This window comes from Ahaetulla prasina, chromosome 8 (genome assembly GCF_028640845.1).
Source record: "Ahaetulla prasina isolate Xishuangbanna chromosome 8, ASM2864084v1, whole genome shotgun sequence".
Taxonomy (NCBI): Eukaryota; Metazoa; Chordata; class Lepidosauria; order Squamata; family Colubridae; genus Ahaetulla; species Ahaetulla prasina.
In genome coordinates this window covers 69089010-69112349 of record NC_080546.1, presented here as the reverse complement: position 1 = coordinate 69112349, position 23340 = coordinate 69089010, and the positions used below count along the sequence as shown (strand labels likewise).

Below are 23340 nucleotides of genomic sequence, written 5' to 3'. Positions count from 1 at the left end.
GAAGCAGCTGGGTCTCATCTCTTGTTGGGTCTTGTAGGCGCTTCTTCCAGCCCTTGTTGATGCTGGGCATACTTCGGTCGCTTGAATAAAGAAGCTCAAGGCAGTGGGAAAGAGGGCTGGCCTCATCAAAGCTGGCATGTCCATCCTGGGGATCAGGCTTGGAGAAAGCCAGAGCGCTCTCACCAAAGATACTCGCCCGCTAGCCTGCCCCGTGCAACTTTGCTGCGCTTTGGCCGAGCCCAGCCACTCACTTGAGGGTCTCCTGGCTCGTGCACATCCTTGTGGTCCCACCACAGCCGGTCAGGGGGGTCGCATGAGGAGGAGAAAGAGGGTCGTTTTCGTGGAAGCCTCTTCCCCAGCTCGCGCTTGCTCCTCAGCCAGCCTGGATTTCCAAAAAGTTGCCAAGAAGAAAGAAAAGGAGTAGTGAAGAGAGCTCACTGGATTGATCCAGCCTTGGCTTTCTGTGAAAGAGAAGAGAGAGACAGAGACAGAGACAGAGAGGAGAGAGAAAGAGAGGGAGGGAGAGAGGAGAGAGAGAGAAAGAGGGAGAGAGGAGAGAGAGGGAGATGAGAGAGAAAATGAGAGACAGAAAGAGGGAGAGAGAGAGGGGAGAGAGAGAGAGAAAAACAGAGAGAGAGAAACAGAGACACAGAGAGAGAAAAAGGTGAAGAACACACTCAAGGCTGGGTGTGGCAAGAAGTGACTGTGAGGCAGGGCCTGGTGGGGCAAATAATTTAACAACTGGTTCTTTGCCCTAATGATGGGCAGGGTAGGCATGGCTGGGGACGTTTTGTGACTGGGGGGTAGACTGAGTGATGTCAAGTTGGCCACGCCCACCCAGTCACACCGGTTGTTAAATTATTGGCTCCCAGAGTTTTCTGTGGGAAATGGGTCCAAATGGCTCTTTGAGTGTTTAAAGTTGCAGACCTCTGTGGTAGGTAGAAGTTTCCTAAGGATAGGCTCCAGCACAAGTGTGAAAGCCTGGAAGACTAAAACTCTGGTTTTGGTGACCAACCAGATTGGATCATGCAATAATCCCCTCTCTCAGCCTTTTTAATAATAACATTGATGGGTTTTTTTAACAGTGGACTTTTTAAAATGCTGTTTATTTTATGATATGAATTGTATGAGTGATATGATTTATAAAATAAGAATTTTTCTACCTTAGACATAGATACAAATAAAAAGATGAATTTTATCATGCTGTCTGAATTTAATAATTGTTTTCTTTATAAGTGGAATCTAGATCAAGGACAACTTACTATCACTTATTTCTATTCAATCAAGCACTCTCTTAAAGTGGTTTTTTTCAACTTTTTTTTCAAAGACTCCCATTGGTTCCTTCCAGTTATGTTGAAATATATCATTATGCATTACTTTATATGACATATATGATATATGATAGGCATCATACCTATGGATAACGTTGTCTGGTAATTGTGGGAACTGATATCCAATCTGTACCTGGTTGCCTTTGCTACTGTGGATATTTCTTTTATTAGAGAGTGCAGTGCACAAAGGAGGCATCCTCTTCTGGTATCCCACTTTCTCTGTATCCTTGGTACGGGTTTCTGTTACAGGCTATATATCAGTGATGGCTAACCTTTTTGGCACCGAGTGCCAAAACTGGAGTGCATGCGTGCGAGGTCGGAACCAGAGAGGGAGCAGCTGGCCGGTGTGCATGCACGTGGCGGCCAGATGCTCTTCCAGGTTCCAGCACACATGCACGCTGGACAGCTGGTCGGGTGTACATGCGCACCAGCCAGCTGATCTCTTTTGGGTTCTGGAACGTGCACTCCCGTTTTGGGACTTCAGCAGGCACTCAGCGGAACCTGGAAGAGCAGCTGGCGACGGGGAGCGTGTCCACAGAGAGGGCTCTGCATGCCGCCTCTGACACGCGTGCCATAGGTTCGCCACCACAGCTATATATCTTTCTTGCTAGCAAGCTGATCAACCTAATCTTGTAGCTGACAGGAATGGAATAATAATTTTCTGCTATTGATAGTACTGTTTTAAGATACCAGAGATCTTGAGAGAAGTGCTGAAGAAAAGAGATTCTGCTTAAATTCTCTGATTTTCTGGAGTCAGAAATGGAAATTATCTGTTCCTGATCAACTCACTAATTAAGTGGCCAGAAAGAATAACTGGCTGTCTCTGAAGCTTCAATGGTTGCAAATAATATATCTGAGATTTATAGGTTGCTTGTGGCTGCTATACTACCCATAGCTCTGAGCCAGTAATTAAATACAAGGTCATATTTCTGATTAAACAAAATTGCACAAGAGTGAGAAGCAACTCTCATTTAATTATACATGAGGGTTCTTTAATTATAAAAATAACAACTACTTTATATTCAGTATTTTACAGTGTTTAACCCTTTTGCTATCTACACACATACTAAAAATCATCCAGGAGAATCAAGTCATTAGATAAATACTGGCTTTATAATGTAATGTATTTTGTTTAATGTAAGGAAAAAGCAACACTAAGTACGTTTGAAAGTCAAGTTACAAAACAGCTGCACGCAGCAGAGGTTACAACATTCCTTTGATCCATACACAATAATTTTAAAAATAAGGACTTTTACAGGCTATTATTATTAGAGTGCACAGTACATGAAAGAGGAACACTTTTATTTCTCACATTGCATTTAGAATGAAAGCTTTTAAAAAAAAAGAAAAAGAAAATGTAACAACTTTTTAAAGAAATAATTGTAAAAGCATTTGGCATCTGTACCCTGCCCAGCCCTTTTGCTATGAAATAGTAGCAAGGATTCTTGGGACTCTTGCAAGACAGACATGCTTCACCCCGTGAAAGCAAACTTTGCCCCAGTTGGAACTGTTTTCAGAATGGAGGGCTATATAAATAGCCGACCACTGTTAGTGGGCAATGCCTTTGGACTGCTTCTGTAAAATGTGACAAAAAACCCCCAGCTTTTTCTTTTCTTTTTTTGTTGTCCTCAGATCTGGTGGGGATGACTATATGGAGTCCTTTGGACTGGCAATAGACATGGTTTGGCTGTTTAGTACTGTCTGATCCTACATGTTATAAGTTATAAGTACCTGAATGAAGGGAGACAAAGGATTCTGAATAAGTGGTCATCTTAAAGTCTTATACTGTATCTCTCTATTTGAAGTGAGGAGTAAGGCATTATGTGGATGTTATACAGTAATCAATACTGAATGCTGCAGAGTAGAAGTTTAACATGGGACTTGCCCTGTTTCCATTTGCCTCAGTATGTTAATGTTCATTCCGAGAAAATGTTCTGAGACAACATTCATTAGGGAGGAAAAAGAAACCTAATTTCTAAATTATGGATTCCACTGCAATATACAGTACGGTTTGAGAATGGGGGAGAAACTGAAAAAGATATATTCTCTTTTTTCCTATTTGTTGAGCCTCAATTTGATGGGAGTTTACTGTAGTAATACTTCCTCCTGTCCCTCTCAGTCAGATTGGCATGCAAGTTGTTGTGGAAAAGAATTTAAGGCACTTGCCACAATGGGACTTATCCAGGATGTATTAGAGATTGTTGGGAGGTTTTTTTGAAACTCCTGGCAAAGCAAGGCCAATTCCCTAATTAACTGCTGTTTGAGCAGTTAATTAAGAAGGATTCCCTTCTGTGGGTCTTGCCTATTATCAGTTTGTTAGCGAAGAACTAAACAGAAATTGTGAATTGACACTGATAGGTTTGCTCCAGTTTTCCTTTTCCTGGGCTGTCTAATGCAACAGCAAAATGGTGATAAATGGTCTTCTTCTGACACCGCCATGGGGAAAAAGAATAGATCATCAGAGAAACAGATATGTGAAATGGCTACTAATTACTGCTTGCTGGGCTGCTCAGAACTAATTTAACTGCGGATTCATCTTACTATTCATTCAACTACCTAGAGAAATTTGTACTGTATTTTTGAAGAAAAAAATGGCTGTCTTCATGTCAAATTAGATGACAAAATTCTTGTACTTTGTATTAAATTGTATTAACATTTTAATAGGTAAAGGTAAAGGTTCCCCTTGTACGTACGTGCTAGTCGTTGCCGACTCTAGAGGGCGGTGCTCATCTCCGTTTAAAAGCCGAAGAGCCAGCGCTGTCCGAAGACATCTCCGTGGTCATGTGGCCGGCATGACTCAATGCCAAAGGCACACGGAACACAGTTTTAATAGTTTTTATATAGTTATAATAGTTTTAAGAGTTCCTATTAAATTTTAATCAGTGTGTATGAACTCAGTTTCATTTTTTGCAACCTGAAGATGGGTATTTGTGACTCTTAGGCTAGTAAAGGTGCTCTTGAGCAGTGTGGCTCTTAATAGCCATGTGGCAGTACAGGGAGTGTATAAGCAGGGGTCTTCAACCCCCAGGCTGCAGCTCACTACCAGACTGTATCCTATTTGGAACTGGGCCACACAAGCAGCGAGTGGCAGACTGATGCTTGTGCACATGCATGCGCAGCTCAATTTTGCAAGTTGAGCTGCGCACGCAAGTGTGTGCGCCAGCCCATTACTCACATGGCCCGGTTTCCCTCTCCCCCCCTAGCCAGGCTGCCAAGCTGCAAAGGTTGGGGACTGCTGTGTTAAAGCCTCTTCATGTAAGGGAGTTATGTCTACACTTTGAAAGAGGTAGTGGTTCAAACTTTCTTGAAGAGGTTCTCCTTGGAGCATAAGGTTTTGGATAATTGTGGCTGCGGGCAAGCAAAGGTGGGAGTGAGTCGGCAGGTCACTGCGCGGCACATATGGTGGGCCTTCACCAACTGCTTGGGGGGCCAGCCCTGCTGTCACAGCACTTGAACTCACCTGCGCTGCATGAGCTGCACAGCCCCAGAGTGCGCTGGCCAACGGGCCAGTGGACTGGGGCTGCTGCTAGACACCGTCAGCCCCTGTGCACTTGTGCCTCCTGTGTGTGCGCTTGGGAGGGGTGCCTAGCCAGGCTGGGCCGTGGCTGGGGCAGCAGGGGCTGGTCCCTAGCCATCTCTAGGGCAGCCTCACAGGCCAGATATGGGCCCATCCAGCCCATGGGCCCTGTGTTTGATATGTCTGTTGCACATGAAAAAAAATAACACATCATCTGAAAATGAGCCCAAATGTATCTTTTGGAACAAAAATTAATATAAGTCCCGATTTTAGTTTTAAAGAAACACGGTATATAGGAAATGAAGTCAAGTTTTCAAATAAGTTTTGAAGAGCTTTTGGAACTAGCTTTGCCCGTAATAGAAGCTTAGTGATTTCAGTATATGTATCTTTTACCTTTTAAATTCACAGGTAGTCTTTGATGTAATCACTGTTTGTTTAATGATGATTCAGAAACAGTAATTTAGAATCTGTACTCATGCTTACAACTCTCTTACCAACTTCATGGTAAAGTGATTGCAATTCAGGCATTTGGCAACTTGCGATTTAAATCTTCTTTGCCAATTTTCAGCAAAAATTAAAACAGCTAGATTCACTTAATGACCACATAATTCAGTTAACAATCATGGTGATTCATTTAATGACACCATAAAATTGTCATAAAATTAATAATTTAAAGTTGTGGTCATTTAGTCTAGGACTACATGTTAAGGCTGACTAATTGTTAGTTAACTTAAATTTTCACTAATATACAGAATGTATTTTTTTAATAAATCAAGAACATAAGTGATAATGTTAAGCACTATGTTCTGACACTAATGTGTGTTGAAGAAGAAAGATAAATCACCATTCCTTTATGATTATTTTGATTTCATTTTGGCTGAGAAATTGATCCCAGTGACTACTTTTAATTCCATCATCTGGGACAGCATGACTAAAGTTTGCAATGATTTGCATTGTGCAAATGAGCAATTTATTTTACAAAAAAGCACCTCTGTCAGATCCATACAAATGTCTCTTCCTTTGCTCCCTTTCTCTCTCCCATGTTGGAGGATTGTATGTTTTGGGACTCAAGGAGATCTCCTATTTCACCAAGGACTGCCAGGATTATTGATGGAGGTCATTTATCTTATTTGGAAGATGACAGGCTTATAGAGTCTGGGAAACAAAGGTCCGGCTTTCCTTTATGTTCCAGAACAGCAGCCTTCTTCTTCACCCTTGTGTCTATTGAGTTTGTTAATACCCACAACCTTTGCCAACATTTTCTGTTCATTTCACAAATTCTTCTAAATAAATTTTTGAACAATTTCACTAGGGAAAGGGAGTCTCTTGTCTGTTAGCACAACATGGCTGGGCTACTATTTTCAGCTTGTCCAAACTGTAACTTCTCCCATAGGTGGTTTGCAATTGGGGTAAAGAGGGAAAGAGGATAATATCCAAGAGAGCAACGAGTTAAACTAGCTATAATCAATCGACTTAAAACTGTATCCATTATACAAACCCCTGCAGTACTGTGTGGTTTTCCAAGTAAGTCCTTGACTTACAACAGTTCATTTAATGACTGTTCGAAGTTACAACATCACTGAAAGCGACTTATGACCATTTTTCATAGTTATGACTGTTGTAGCATCCCCATGGTTACATGATTTACATTTGGTTGCTTGAAAACTCACATTTATGATGGTTGCAGTGTCCTGATGTCATGTGACCACCTTTTGTGATCTTCTGACAAGCAAAGTCAATCGGGAAATGAGATTCACTTAACAACCATGTTACTAATTTAGCAACTGCAGTGAATTACTTAACAAATGTGGCAAAAAAGGTCATATCGGGCAAAATTCACTTAACAAATTTCTCACTCAGCAACATAAATTTTGGACTCAATTATGGTCATAAATTGAGGACTATCTGTATTCTGTTCCAGACCCCCCCATGCAACCATGTAAAAAGAGCAACATACAAGTAGAAGTTGTTAGAACTGTATCTTTAAAATGTCCTCCATAGACATAGGTTGGGTTTATGTACAGGCAGCAGAGTTGCAAGCACACCAATAATTTCTCACTGGATTCTCATGAACCACTTTTTAAAAATATTAACATATTGGTCTCATGTTCAAATAGGTATTTGTACATGTTCAAAATACAACATGGTTATGATGTATCTTATGCTTTAGGGAAAACATTGCACTGTAAAATTCATAAAAATATATACCTTCTGAACTTCTAATGCATACATTTCACGAAGAGGGCCTAAGCACTATATTTGTAAAGTAGCTACTCTTTTGGAAACAAACATTGAGGCTGTCAAGTGTATTTTTCATTAGTTGTTATTAGGAATCTGAGGATATCTTTGGACTATTAGCTGTTTTGATGGATGTCTATCTGTGGCATATGAATTAATTATACAACCAAAAAACATTTCACTTTTGATAGTTCTAAGTAGCTTTACCCATACCAAGCAACTCATAGTGCAACCTATGGTGTTGTTGTAATTTGTAGGATCTGAGACCACAATCACAAAGCAGGAACTTCATTCAGTTTCCAACAGGAGCAATGAGTATAAATGTATGTCACATACTACCTACCATTCTATTTCTTTGAACATCAGAAAAGCAGGTGATTTATTAGAATTATTTAGGCAGTTACCAGCACCTTCACAGATGACAGGAATTATATAAAAATGCTGCATGTCTGCAGCCCAATGAAGTAAGATTTTAAAAAGGCAAAAATATACATAATCTTATGTTAAAATTTAAAACATCATATGCTTGTTTGTTTTTCTTTGACTCTGTACCATAAAGACATTTAATAATGGGATGTGAAGAAATTGTAGAAATAGCATGGAAATTAACTCATTTTACTGAAATGTAAAATACCTCTATTTAGAGAATATCATTAAATTATTACATTTCTGATGTCTCAATACAGTTAGAAATGTCTCAAAACAGGGAGCAAAGAAAATTGTAAATCTGAAAAAGATATACATTAGTAACATGTGCAGCCTGACTATATGAATGTTAATTGGACATAAATTAATGCTTGTTGCCATGATGGCAAATATGCAACTTGCAAAATCAGAGGAAGTGTGCCGTAGTATTCTAAACAAAATTATTTGTCTATAGTGTGGGAAAGAAATCCAAAAGGAGATAGCTGCACATGTCCTTTTCACTAGTTTGCTTGTCACTTATCTTGAGACTACAGAAGCCCATTGGACTGATTTATATTGGATTTCATTAGCAGGGAATACCAAAGACAATTCTGGTGCAAATATTTTGTTCATCTCAAGTCCAAGCAGGATACAGTTATGCCATTTAAATGAAAATACAATTAGTGAATGTAAACTTAGGGAAATTAAATAAAGATGCAAAGCAGAAGAGCAGTTGTTGAACAAACTGTACATTGCTTTGTACTATCTGAATACTAAAACATTCCCATATCGAAGAGAATGTCACTGATAATTTTACTTATTCACTTTGAAATTATGCAAATTTACTTGGGAGATCACCATCATTAAGTTTTCTAAAATGTACTACTGAGTGTAAAACTGCAGTTTAGACATCTTTCCTTGGGAATAAACCCAATATGGTCATCCTTGAAATTGCTTGGAATTTTTTTCCCACAAAACCCAGTAGCTTAATTTACAAGTTAGTGTTTATTTACTGTATTCTATATGCTGCATGTTAATCATTCCATATTTTCTTCACTGTATAGTATTGTTAATTTGAGCTTTCATAAATACATTATACATTCTATTTACAATCTAGATACTACTAAAACTCTCCTGTCTTGTCTATTTGTAACCGTCAATTGACCAAAATGTTGCATCATAGAGCAACCATTTTTGAAGCAACTATTCTTGAAGCAACGTTCTTCAAATTTTCTAATTTGAACAATGTGCAGAAAATCCATTTTAAAGCTCTTCATTGTATTCATCAACTTGTGGCTGTTGCAGTGCTGGTCATATGATTGTGATTTTGGACACTTCCTGATGGCTTCCCACAAGCAAAGTCAATGAGGAAGCCAGAAGTTGCTTTTGCTCCCACTTCTTTTTCCCCCCATCCCTGGTCATTCTATTTCTTCAATTAGCTATTAGATATTAGTGAAATATCTCTGGAAAGAGGATTCAATAGGCCATGGGTCATCTAGTAGCCAGTAAGCGATAGGGCATGTGGATTCATTAACCAGCCATCCACAGCATAAATGGAATGATGATAGTAGGAAGAGTAGTAGAAGGTCCCAGACCCAGATAAAGTATAGAAATCAGTCCCAGCAGTGCCGAAACAAGTACACTTCTCTGGTCTCGAATGATCATCTTCACGGTTTCACAGAACTGCAAAGATAGTAGAAGACTTTAGAATAAAAAAATAAACATGTTCCTTTCCTTGCATGGAAGGAAATTTTTAATACTTGTTTCATGATTTGTTTAGTATGACTTCCATGCAAGTATCTGAATGTGCAGGTTGAAGTCCTGCATAAACCTGTAGAATTGAAACAATACATGCACTGTAAGCTTTTCCTATCAGTTCTAGCCAACATACGTAATAAGGGATTGTACTGTAGTCTAAAACTGAACTGTAGTCTAATTTTTTTCCCCTTGGAAATGGAATGGTAGAAATCTTTCTTTTAATGTTCTTGTGAGTTTTAGCTCATTTTTGCCAACTAATCTATGTCTTCACTGGCCAGTATATTCCTTTCCAGCAGTTATGTTTCCAGGTGTCTAGAATTTTGGTAGTTTCAAATTCACATTGGAAGCCATGGCTTCATGTTAATGTTTAACTTGGGCCTTGCTTTTACTATTTGAATATTGGAAGGGCATTTTAGCTCTCAAGACTAAGTGGCAGCATATGTTTCCTTGTCAGGCTTGTTTTCCAAACCAAGTTATGGATTTTGTTTTTAATATGAAAAGATGAAAGAGAACTTCTCTTGTATTTTCTTCCTCCTTAGGGACAATAGATAATAATTTCTTGTTTCTTCACCCAAAGTTTTGAATGCAGGGCAGAAGAGATGTTGCTTTCCTAGAGGGTTGCCATTTCAACTGCCAGTACTGCTCATCTTGGTTCTGAGATTCTGACTTCCCAAATTAGCCTAGTTTTCCAGTTAATTGGATTATATTCCTGGCATCTACTTACCAGTGGGCTTTTGCTAGTTTACCAGTGAAAAAACACTGGGTGGTGCTTTCCCATACCTCCTTCCTTTTTAATTCAAAAATGTAACCAACATAAAAACAACTGTTTCTTCTAAAAAGGTAAATATAAATAAAAATATAATATAAATAATATAATAATAATAATATAATATAAAATAAATAATAATAAATAATAAATAAATAATAAATAAATAAAATAATATAAATAAAAAGGTACTAAATATTATTTCCTCTGAATTCATAGAAACATGGCAAATCTAAACGTCTTTAATAGTCTTTTCCTCAAATTTAATATTTTAAGTGATTCTCACAGATGTGGATATGTGTTCTAATTACCTTCACGGAAACACTATTCCCATTAAAAGAAATTATTTGCTTCTGACTTAAATATAGAACAATTTCAAGATTTTCCTGCCACATCCCTGCACAAGCATGCCTTTCCTTCATTTTGGGGTACAGTGTGGGAAGAGATCAATTTTGCTCTTAATATTTTAATAAAACATTCTCGGTAGAATTTTATTTGCACATTAAGTTTAGAGATATCATATAGGAATAATTGTGGCACAATAGGAAATAAATGAACAAACCCTTAAATTTATTTTTGTAGAAAAGGTGGACTTTTAAACTGTTACATTTCTAAAACCTACTTCATTACTGCACAGACTTAAGGAATTAATATTAAGAAAGCTAGTTAAAACATGAGCTAGATTAAGATTCAAATGTAAATTCAAAGCTAGGATTTGCTGTTTTAGAAGCACCTTTCCATTTAACAAGAATCAAACCTCTTGCCTTCTAAAACAACAAATCCTACATACCATTAAGATTTTGAAACTATCTTTTCTGAAATGGTTTGCCCCTTGCAATAAATTTTGGCATGAGAAGGGCAGCAAATAAATTTCATAATAAACAAACAAATAAATAAATCTTTGATCTAAGAGAAGGGAGGAGACCAGAGTGTTTAAAGTAATGAATTGCCAATATTCAGCAAGAGGTATAATATATTGCTAAACTGTAAATAGAGATACTCTTATAAAAGTAACTGCAATTTTGTACTATTCACTTTTCCAGTTGTGAAGTCAGAAGTGACTTACACTTCAGCAGAAGATACTCCAATTAACATACCATGAACAGAATAACTCTCTTCCTGGGTCTGTATTCAGATAAGGACATTGAAGAGTTAAAGTTACACCAGTATCTTTGTGCTTCCTTGGCAGCATCAACTCAGTTCTGCCCACTTCATAGAACATTGGTGGCTATCCATATATTAGTCTCTTGGAAAAGCAAAGAAAACTGGGACTTGAATCTAATAGGTAATGTAAAATGTTCTAGACTTCTATGATCCATTTTTAAGCCAGTCTAGGTAGATATCAGTTACTAAAGGTGTTCCCCCCCCCCATCCACCCACTCCAAATTCCTAGACAAACCTCTGTTTTAAACAAAAATGTCTAGGAAAAAGTGCTTTTAAAATAAACATTATAATGTTTATAAGCATAAGCTACTTGGTCTTCCCCTTTCTAACACATCATAATTCAAAACAAGTATATAGCCCCCACTTGTCAGAGGATATTTGGACAATGACAGTTTACCTTGGTTGTTTGGAAGCTGACTGGAGAGCCATATCTGCAGAAGGTCACAAAATGTTCACAATTGTTCCAGAGTAAGCTGTATTCAGTTGTGCCTACTAGCCTTTTTGCTCTAAGGACCACTTCATCATTACAAAGAATACAATTTTTAAAAAACAAATCCATATTGTTCACCAGAATGGAGCCTCCATAAGCAAAGTCCTCCACTGTGTCCACGCGGATCCTTGCCATTTTTGTGATGACCCCCAAGATAAGTCTTTTATTAGTCACTACTTTCTGGATCAACTTCTGGTCCTTAGTGAAAGCAGGCAGAATGTCTGGCATAAGATGTGCTACTTGGTTATCTCCCAAATAAATGCCAAAATGAATGAAGAGAGTGCGAGGCACTTCTAGCAAATCTCCTGGTTTGAAATAGGAAGAGTCATAACAACATACATGGTTTTTTTTCTTCTCCTTCTCTCCATTGGAACCTGTTTGAAGAACTTTAAAGTTGGCAAGAAGTAGCAACTTTTCCAGTAACAGGGATACTATTTCATACATTGGGTTTTTCATGGTTTTTTTTTCTTGCTGCACGAGCTGCTCCTGATTTATTCTGGTTTGGTCCCTTTTTAGTATGGCAAGTTGGGCCATCCCACACACTGAATCTGTTTTGATTGGTAGACAGGCAAGTGGGCAGTTCCTGTGGAGTAAAATAAAGTGGCTCTTTATTTGAAAAGTTTTAGAATATAGAACATTGAATAACAGAGTTGGAAGGGACTATGGAGCTGTTCTAGTCCAAATCCCTGCTCAAGCAAGTGACCTTATACCATTTCAGACAAATGGTTGTCCACTCACTTTTTGAAAGCCTCCAGTAATGGAGAACCCACAACTTCTGAAGGCAAGTTGTTCCACTGATTGCTCTCACTGAGTTTTTATAGGAATCCTTATTATTTGTTGGTTATTTAACAACAAAATTACCTACCCAAATCATTTGTTTTTTCCACTTTTGAAAGTGCTGATTAAATGAATTATTTGATCATTGACAAAGATGTATGTCAGGCATGCCAAAATAATAATAATAATAACAGCTTTTGATGTAAATGCTGCATTATGATTTATGAGCTCATCATCTGAAATCATTTGAGGAAAATATTTATAAACCTTGGTAGAACCCAGTGCATATTTCATGGGGAGTAAACGTTGGACTCATTGGAACTTACTTGCAAATAAACAATAAAACAGCAATGAAGAATTACGATATAATACATAAAATTAATTTCAGAGGAATTTATTTGAAAATGTATGTGGCTGATATTTACTCTCCAGTGAGAACATTTAGGTCTGCAGTCTTAATTTTGGGGAAAAAAATACTAGTATTAGGTAAAATCATTATACGTAGGTTGCATGAAAACTAGACATGGGTCCTTTTTCATGATATTCAAGACAACCAGTTTTTACTACAAAACCAAAAGCAGACTTGCTATAAATATATAATTAAAGATATAGATAACTCCAAATATATACAATCTTAAAGTAGTCCTTAACAATAAGCTATCCATGGATTTGCTAGATTGTTTATACGTATAGGATCTGAATCTTTCTATGCCATGGTGTAACTCCAGATTTTTTGCAGTTGCTGATAAAATGTTCAAGGCATATGTTAATGCACATGGGTTGGGACTTGTTGCTTAGTCTAAGAACTCTTATCTTAAGCTTCAGGGTGATATATGGGAAAATCTGATATTTACCATCATCCATTCATAGTAAAATCGATGTTTCTAAGTGGATCGCATGTTGATCTAATTATGCAAAAGTCTCAGTCTTGTCAAAAAAAGCTGTACTGGATCATTGAAAGCTTCTGCCCTCCACCCCCAGCCTGGCTCTCAGCTGAGGTTTATGGCAAGAGGATCTCTTCAGCTGCCCTGGGGGCTGGAAATGCTGATGATGGGGCCATTCATCTTACCTGGAAAACATCAAGGATTGAGATTCTGGAAGAGGGGGAGACGCCACAGTGCACAGTCCCCTCATTCTCACAATCAGCCTGTGGCTTTTTTCTTAGACCGCTCCTGTCAGCCAGGCTTGCTTTGTTTAGTTCGTCAAGTCTCCCAATTCAGTCTTTTGGCGGGGGGGGGGGGTGAGAGAAAAAGAGAGAGAGAGAGAAGTATAAAAGTCTTTCCCGAGAACCTGAAGGAAGAAGGGGGCAGGACAAAGGAAAGGGGCGGTGTTCTTTTTTTTCTTCATTCAAATACTTGGGGGAAGAGAGAAAGAGAGAGAGAGAGAGAGAGAAAGAGGCAGGCTCTTTTTAAATTGTATGACATTTATTGTATTTACATAATGTAAGACCTCTTTAAAACAATTTAAAGGAGAGCAGAATTAATCTGGCACCACTCTATCTTGTTTACAGATGAGCAAGCAAGATTTGGCTTCTGTGGGAGGAGTTGAATTTATCATGAATGATCTGTTAAAAGACAATATGTTCGTTTTTTAAGGGTTTCTCTCACTTTTGGATGGATGGCCAAGCAGCCCAGTAGCATTCTTAATACATATTTGGCCAGACAAGTCTCGGAATCTCCTAATATGCTGCCCTAGTGATCAATACTCAAATTGTGGATGGAGCTTGTTGGATTCCTGTTATTCACCCTCCTTTCAATATCTTCTGGAACTAAATGAGAGATGCTGGAGGCCATTTCTTGCCTTACATCAGACTGCACTACTGCCAGAATATTTGACTGCAGAATGCACACACTGGCTATCTTTCTACTGATAATTAATATTCAGCTCCAACAGTAAACTAATGCTGCTTCTCCCTTATGGCTCTCAGAGACATATAATATCTGGACTTTGGGTGGTGGGAAGGGAGAGATGAAATTGGTTGTGAAAGATGATTAACAACACCGCCAAGTAATACCTGCAAATGATTCATTATCATTATCAAAGTCATATACTTTATCAAGGAGCACTTCTATAGATTCCTTTGTGAGCACAATGGCAAGCCCCTGCTTGCTATCAGTTCCCATGATTCCAAGCTATGAAGAGGCTGTGGGTGGTGCAGCTATCCATACTGTGAGTATAAAACCACAGGTATTCACACCAACTCAATACTCCTGCTGAACTGTGCTACCACATGGCATGCTAAGCCCTTTCTATTCTATGCCACCAGACAATATAGGCGTTCTGCTCCCAAGTTTCTGCCAAGCCCACATCAAAGCATTCCCTTTGGATATTTTCTAGCCAAAGTAAGAATGCTTATATTAAATTGCCCTGTGCCACCAAGTGGAGGCAGAAAGCCAAGATGTATCTCAGCCTTTCACCTTTTTCTTTTTCTCCTCTATTGAGCCAGGCTGCTGTTTCACATGGAGACAGTGATCTGATGCTAAGACACTGAACAAATGGATCAGCATGCATGCACTTCACACCATGATATGGTGTATGGAGAGTGGCACTCTTCACATGCCATAAGCCAGCTCCTTTCTGTTTCCAGCAGACATGAAGGATAATAAAACCCAATTGCCATGACAGAGATTCAGGCTGCTCAAAAGACAACAGGTTTGTGTCTCAACTCTCCTTCATTGCTACATAATTCCTTCATTGTGAGGAACACAGAGAGCCAGTTTCAGTATTAATTTGGACTAATTCTTCCATTTATTGCTGAATTTTTAGGTTCCACTATGCCTCTAATAGAGAATTATTCTCCACTAAAGCCCATGGAGACCTACTCAAACCAATACCAATTCCTAAACAGCAAATGAACATTATCCTCACTCATGAAACTAGATATAGTATTTGTTCTGATAAAACATTAGTTAAAGTGCTGACAAAATATTTAGTTGGGCCCCAGCAGAATCTCATGCAAATATGATTCAAGAATTCAAATATATAAGGCAGCCCTCTATTTATTTTTCTTAATCACAGTGCTATATATAGATCTTCTATGTCAGGCTTTCCGTCTCAGACTTCATGGAATCAGCAGTTATTTGAACATTGTTTTCTTGCCTACAACTCCCCCTCTTCCCAAGCCAGGAATATTGCAACAGAGAATGCAATATGGGCAATAGGAACAGGGACTGCTTCTACTTAGGAGCAATATCAAACCATGCACATTTTGTATTGGCACGCTTCTGAGTTCTTAGTGCTGGGGTTTAGTAGATGAGGTGCCAGAAGATTGGCACGCTTCTGAGTCCATAGTGCTGGGGTTTAGTAGATGGGGTGGAGAACCCAGGCCATCCCCACGAGTTGCCAGCCGACAAAATGTAGAAACCTAGTCTGGCAAATGGAGGGTTTGACATTCCTTGTATGGGCAGATAAATTCCAAGTGAAACAATGATGATACTATAGAAATTCTGAGCAAAGCATTTTATACAGATATTCAGACAAGCTAACTCAAGGTAAATCAGGGAATACCAGTGGAAGCAGGTGATCTCAGTTTGACATGACAATCTAATCAATGGCCAAAAGTAATGCTGAATATTTTATACGAACAGTATATTGCATTTCCATTTATTGATTGTGGCATTGGCTTAGCTTGCATATTCAAAGTTGCAGCAGATTTCTATCATGTCTAAGTTATACAAAACTCTGATGTTTTGCTGTTGATCTGATGTGTATTTCAACAGGTTCTTCTGGCATAGTGGTGCTCTTCCAATCCATGATAACCACCCTGAATGTATTATGGGAAATACATTATGGGATGAGGTGGGATGGATTTTGAGGGACGCCATGACCATTCTTTCAAATAAGTATTTGACTATGGCACCTGGCTATTCTAGCACTTGAATTGACAGTATTGCTGGCAAGCTACATTCCCACTGAAAGTGGATCTGGAATTATTATTATTATTTTATTATTTATTAAATTTTTATATCGCCCTTCTCCCGAAGGACTCAGGGCGGTGTACAGCCAGGATAAAACTCAATATATATACAATTAAAACCAGAATTTAAAACGAAGCAAATTGCCAAAAGGCCGACATTAAAATTTAAAAATTTAAAAACCCTAAAACAATAAAACCCAATTTAAAATAGTAAAAACTATTATGCCAGTATCAGTGCACTGCCCTGTCCATCTACAGCATGCACTGCCAAGTCCATGAACAGCAAAATGTCTCTGGTGGCTTTGGATGTACCTATGAGGTTGGATTTGGAGACCTTTCTTGCTAGTGGTAGTAGAGACTGATAGCTTGAGATGTTTGTGATCAATTCCTTACCTGAGGTTCACCAGACCACAGAAATTCATTGGGAACATGAAGTTTGCAACTCCATCACTTTGCGGCGCCTGCATCTTGAATTCTTTCTGTCCCTGCAGACAAAGACAGTATTCTACCTGTGTTAGGACACCTATTACTTAATGGACTGTGTAGCTACTTTCTGATTGTTCATATTTGGCAATGATAGTTTATAGTATGTTGTTGGTGACAGCTGCTTATCCGCCCAGCTAGGTCTCCATCAAGAACCTATGATGCACCGCTGCCTACAGTGGTAGCAGTCATAGGCCACTGAAGTCATCCTCACACTGATGAGGCTAAATGAGATCAGGCAGCTGCAAGGCAGTCTCTGTGACGTTACATAGTTGTCTGCCTCATCCTGCAGTTGCTGAATATCCAGTATGTTCTTTTTCCACTCTACAACAATCTCATCTGACATAAGTTTACAGTGGCGCATCAGGACCTTAACCAGCTAAGCAAGCCATACCTGGTACCTCTTCCCTGTCTACCTGGAATGCAGGGGACATCTAGCCAGATTTTTTACTTGACCTAGAAAGTAAAATTCTTGGCATTAGGATGTGGAAAATGCTGAGGGGAAATACTGAGTTCTTTGGAACAAAATGTGGAGCACAGCTAAGGATCTGTAAGGCAGCTGCTAACCAAATGGCTGTTGGGGGAAGGCAAAGCAAAGACTGGTAAATTGTCCATACCAGCATATCAGTTGTGGCCAACACAGCTAGCAATGATTAAATATAATGAGCAATTAAGATGCATGCTTGTTTTATGATTCTGTGGTCACTTCTTGCATTCAACCAATTGATCCAAAAGTCCCTTCAGAGAAAACAGAAAGCAGTTGAACATTATAAAGTACAATCTCAGTACTTACCTTCCTGTATTCCATTTTGAAATAGTTCAGGAATTGGTTTAAAAGGACTGTTTAATAAATAATATGCTAGAATTCAGTCCTAAGGGTCTCCAAAAATATGGAAGACATTTCTGCCAGAAAAGTTTTAAGAGTATAATAGCCCACTTCCCTGCTTGGGGCTCATTCGCTAACTTGAAATAAATATTCTGTTTCTGCACCCTGCCAATGTGAAACACTGAATGGCATTTTGTTTGCTGTGTTTTAAAAACTGCGTAGCATTAGCAACAAACTGAATATAGCATCTTCTTTTTTTCTCTCCCCCCCAAGTTTTTTTATTTTATTTTACATATACATATCAATACGTGAACAGTGTGACACTTGGGTGTCATACATTCTAATACAAATAAAACTAGTAAAATTAATCATAGTTATTACATTCAACCAACTTATATATTTCTAATAATAATACACATTTATAGTAAGTTGTAGTTTATCATTATTTAATTATTCCATGTTTTAATATATTGCTCTAATGCCACTTACCATATTATTTGATCATACATAAAATAATACCACCATTCAATTTCTAACCTTCCCTCTTGTTACTGCTTTTATTTTATTATGTAAAAATGTACATATTAATATTCCCCCTTTCTCTTATTTCTACTACTATTCTAACTTTTAATCATGTCACCCTTTTATTAAAAGATGTTTTCTTTCTATCCAACATCTCTCACTCACTTTGGTGCTTTGAATTCTGTTCATTTTTAACTTACCTCCCATATTTCACTCTTTACATCTATTTGTATTAAGATACAATCATTCATTATTTCATTATTCAATGTTTAATACACAATTTTAATACCAATTCCAATATTACTTAGACATACAAAATTATTCTAATCATATTCTTTACAATCATCAAATCTATATAATTCTGATAGTAATACACATTTATACTAAAGTATGTTCTTTCATTATTTAATTGCTCAATGTTTCAATATATTATTCCAATACTAATCACAATATTATTAAAACGTACTTAGTAATACCATCATTCAATCTCTAGATTTCCCATTTTATTGTTATTTTTATTCCATTATATAAAGTTTCCAAATGTTTCCTCCTTCTCTTATTTCTAACTAACTTCTAATCATGCCACTATTCTAAAAAAGGGAAAAAAAGAGAAAAAGAAAAGCAAATCAAAACATCAAAGAAAAAAGAGAAACCCTTTCCTTTCTATCCATTGTCTCTTGCCCGCTCCAGTACTTTAGTTGCTATGCTTTTTTTGACTTGCCTCCCATATTCGTCTCTTGGATCTTTATTTCTGTCTGCGTCTACTTCTTGGCTATTCAATCTAAGTATTTCTCCCATCTCTACCCTCTTCCACTGCCTAGCTTTTAAAGTATCTGCCCAAACCCCTATCTCCCATTCAAAAGTATCTTCCTGTATCTCCAATTCTCTTTTCAACTCTCTTAAAATATTTTCCCCCTGGTTGAATTCATCAATCACTGTTATTTTTATTATTATCTCCTCCTTGTCTTCTTCTTTTGTTTGCTGGTTCTTTGGTTCTATCTTTTCCTCTATTCCTTCTGTTAGCTCCTCCCTTTTCTGAGTATCTAGATCTTTACTCATCATCCCTCGTATAGTATTTTCCATTTTTTCCATAACATCTTTAAATCCTTTTACCATGATATTCTTTGTGCTTTGGAAAATCAATGCCATCTCTTTCAAAGTTCCACTCATTTCTTTTTTATGAAGCATCTTATTTTGTTTTTTTTTTAATCCCATTTTTGTCCAATAGTCCAAGAACCATTTATTCAGACCTAAACTACTCTTCAAGAAGTACACTAATTACATTTCTTTGTATCCCATAGGAAATCAATTGGTTCCATTTAAATAGTCCCAGAAGTTATCAAAAGCCTCTTTATGTCTCCTTTACAGGTTCAATCTTCTAGCATAACATTCAGGGGTCACTATAATTAAATAACCCCCTTGTTTTCATTTTTGAGTCTCCAGTAGTCGTGGGGTAGTTAGATATAATCCAGTAAATATTTTCACAATCCTTCATATAAGTATTCCAAGACTTGTATATTTTCCTTTCGTCAGCAAAGAAAATTTAAGTTGAGAGCAGATGGTACTCTCAACTTAAATTTCAGTGTTGCCACTAATCAGTTTAATTTTAGTTATTTTGATTGTAGTTTTAATTGTAATTCAATTATAGAAACAGGATAAGTTTTTTAAGTAAACAATTCCAGTGTTTCAAAATGCTTTCCCATTACCATGTCTTCCCAGTTTAAGAGTCCAATTTTCTGTATTTTTAGAAATGTATTGTTTTTCTCTCTTTATGTTTTTTCCTTTTGGTCTGGTATTTTTCTCAGAATGCTTAATCGCCACTTTAACAAGCAATTTTGAGCAAATAGTTCTAAATTGTTCCTTGGGGTTAGGTTTTAGGTAAAAAGGAATCCTCTCCCTCAGTTCCAGTCACTGTTAATCTACTTCACTCCCGCACCAGTCTTAGTTGTAACTCGGTTATCCCAGCTTCGTGGCAGCCATCTTTTGGCTACATCTTCTCCTCACCATAGCTGAGGGGGAAAAAGAACCCTGGGTCAGGCAGGAGAATTGCAACAGGGCACCCCTCTTTGCTTCACCACCCCTAAAGGGCGGCTTTGGCTCCTTTTGGAGCCCACCAATGGGGACAACTTGACATGGGAACACAGTGACCCATTCCTCATGTCTGATCTCACTGTGATATCAACCAGAAGTCCCTAAATTTTAAAAAGTGCTTAGCATTAGCAGTCAACTTAATATAGCATTTTTATTAGCACATATAGCTGGAGAACAGATGAAAACAAAAACTAAGTTTATTCTTAGTGAAAGTAAACATTGATTTCCAATCTTTTTTCACTGTTTATACAGAGCCTTTGTTTTCTGTTCCAAATAGTAGTTAAACTTAATCTCTAATCACCACAACAAAAGTATATCATAAGTAAATTCTGAGATTAAACATAGATGAAAACATAGATCCGTGATGCGAACCTATGGCACTTGTGCCAGAGGTGGCACACAGTGCCCTCTCTGTGGGCATACGAGTTGTCGCCCCAGCTCAGCTTTGCTGTGCATGTGCGCGCGCCTCTCACGAGCCAGCTGGTCTTCAGGTCTCTGACGCACATGCACAGGGGATGGGGTGCGTGGGGAGGGGAAACACGCATGCATTGCATTTTGGGGGTTTGGTCATGCTTTGGGCACTTAGTCCACAAAAGGTTACCATCACTGACATAGATAGTATTAAGAATTTTGACTAAAAGCTTTGATTGCCAAGATGAATCTTATAAGGCATGCACGGACAACGAGAATTTTATTTCTTACAGCTTCTATTAATGTTACAGATGGTTTCACATTACCCACAATCTATAATTAGCAGAATGGGAGCACTAAAAATTACACAGTAGTCTTTTTAAGAACATGCAAACTAGTCAACCTGGAATATTTTTTTAAAAAGCCACATTCTGTTTGTAATCATGGTATTTTCTTCAAGTTGCTTGTATTAACTGTTGTATTAATTGTTCTAACATCTTTACAGGCTTGGTTATAGGCTCAGTAGTTACAGTTACGCCAACCCCCTTTTTATGTGTTTTTTTTAAAAGCCACATTCTGTTTGTAATCATGGTATTTTCTTCAAGTTGCTTGTATTAACTGTTGTATTAATTGTTCTAACATCTTTACAGGCTTGGTTATAGGCTCAGTAGTTACAGTTACGCCAACCCCCTTTTTATGTTTTTTTAAAAAAAATCTTTTCCAGCCTTTTCTTATGGAAGGAGTAACAAGAATAAACTATAATTCTCAAGATTATTATTTTTTGCATGTTTTCTTCCTTTTGAACTAGTTCAAAAGAACAGTTGAACATTTCTAAATTTAAACCAAATGAAAATATAATCTTAGATAAAAACTAATGTTGGAAGTTAAATCTGATCCGTGTCTTATTCCAAGCTGGGAGAGAAATGCAAACCAAGGAAAACTTTGAGACAGGCTGCATTTGGAAAGGAGATTTATTGGCCTAGTAGTAGCAGCGATAGCAGCAAGCATTTGGGGGGCAGCTGGAAAATTGGTTTGGTCAATAGATTAATTTTTTATGTATTTTGGGGGCTTTGTAATTGAGATGTCTGGGTCTGTGTGTCCTTTATTATTTAATTGTGTTGCAAGATTTCTATTATGCTTTATAAAGTTGTGACCAGCTCTAAAGGTAAAGAGGAAATGAAAATGCAAAATCCGGAGGGGAGGTTAGAGCTCTGATCGAAGCTTCATCAGACCTGATCAGGTGTGACACTGACACTGATGAAGACTTTTTGGTAAATCAGGACACACCTGTAACCAAAGGACTTGGGGTCCTTTCTTTTAAGTCCTTTCTTTTAAGGGTGGAAACTTTGGCATTGGGCTTGGCTTGATACTATGGTTAGTTATGGTTGACCTTATGAGGGACTAATTGTCAGTGGAATAGGACATAATAACAAAGTCAGCCAATTGGGAGCTGAGACAGACTGGAGCCAGGGCGTGTCTTAGTCTGGACCTTCTGAGTCTGTGCAGAGTGAAATTGTGTGTTAAGGTCTCTCTGCTATACTCTGTGTGTGAACATGTCTGCTGACCTGAGCTGAAGAAGCAACTGTTGGTATTGTAAATATATTTTATGTGTTATTATGAATATAAAGAAGTTAATGAATCAGTTTTTTGTGTATGCTTCTGGATTTGATTTTTGCAAGAAACTCTGATACTAATGAATAGAGAAGTCATTTTTTCCCTGCAATTTACACAGACATCTGGGTGATCAGAAGGACTTTGGAAGGTTGTTCCACTTTGATTGCAGTGACTTTTGAGTAAAGGGCCAGATCCAGACCCAATCCCCCTGGCTTTAATGAATGGAGGGTCTCCTGCCAATATCTGGGTCAGTGTGCTCTACTTCCACAGGTTGTGGAGTTATCTGTACAGGGATGAAAGATATGAGGACAGGCCCACCACTCCCCTTTGTGGGTAACCCTCCCAGAAGAGGCATTGTTGGTCTAACACGAGAAATGGAGAACAGAGCAGAAGAAATGGAAAGGTAGAATGGGGTGAATAGCCTGCAGGTGGGGTTTGAAACTACAGTTGTTAAAGAAACAGAAACTAGACACAACAAAATGGAGACACTACAGAAAAAAGAAATAAAATGTATTCTGGTAATAAGGAAAAAATGTCTGGAGATGGAAGAAAAGATGAAGGGTCCCACCTCTGAAAACAAACAAATGCAACACAAATTTTTGTAAAGCACGTATTAAAGAGGACTTAAGGACTGGCAGCTTGAGAATTCTGTGCAGCTTGAGAGTGTTGAAAGTTTTAAATAAGTTTTATAGGCATAATATTTTATTATGTACAATTTGTGAAGGGCATAGAGAATCTACCTTTAGATTTGTTTTAAAATATTTTAACATCCTGACAGCTTTGGCCTAGTATTATCAATACACAGTTCAGATAAAAAAACATTATTTTAGATTGAATTTGTTTAATTAGATTAATTCAATTAGAGATTGAAAAGTGCTTATATGTTTCAGGATTAGTTCCATAATAATTTTACTGGCTACTGATAAGAAAAGTATCTTAATAAGAAAAGGTTATTTCCCTACACAAGCAAACTTGAGTTCATGAAGCCCTGTGAATGGACATAACTTATCTCACTCAGTAAAATGGGCAGA

The 23340-nt window shown here is 37.8% G+C and overlaps 1 protein-coding gene across 1 annotated transcript; it reads right to left on the bottom strand.

Annotated features, from left to right (window-relative positions):
• Positions 1-2296: 2296 nt before the first annotated feature.
• Positions 2297-21207, bottom strand: LRAT (lecithin retinol acyltransferase). The gene is made up of 5 exons (XM_058192124.1): positions 17240-21207; positions 16756-16847; positions 13516-13667; positions 11577-12252; positions 2297-9174 (listed from the first exon to the last, which is right to left on the bottom strand). Exons 3-5 carry the CDS (start codon positions 13578-13580, stop codon positions 9022-9024), a joined length of 894 nt encoding a protein of 297 aa, XP_058048107.1. The 5' UTR covers positions 13581-13667; positions 16756-16847; positions 17240-21207; the 3' UTR covers positions 2297-9021.
• Positions 21208-23340: the final 2133 nt, after the last annotated feature.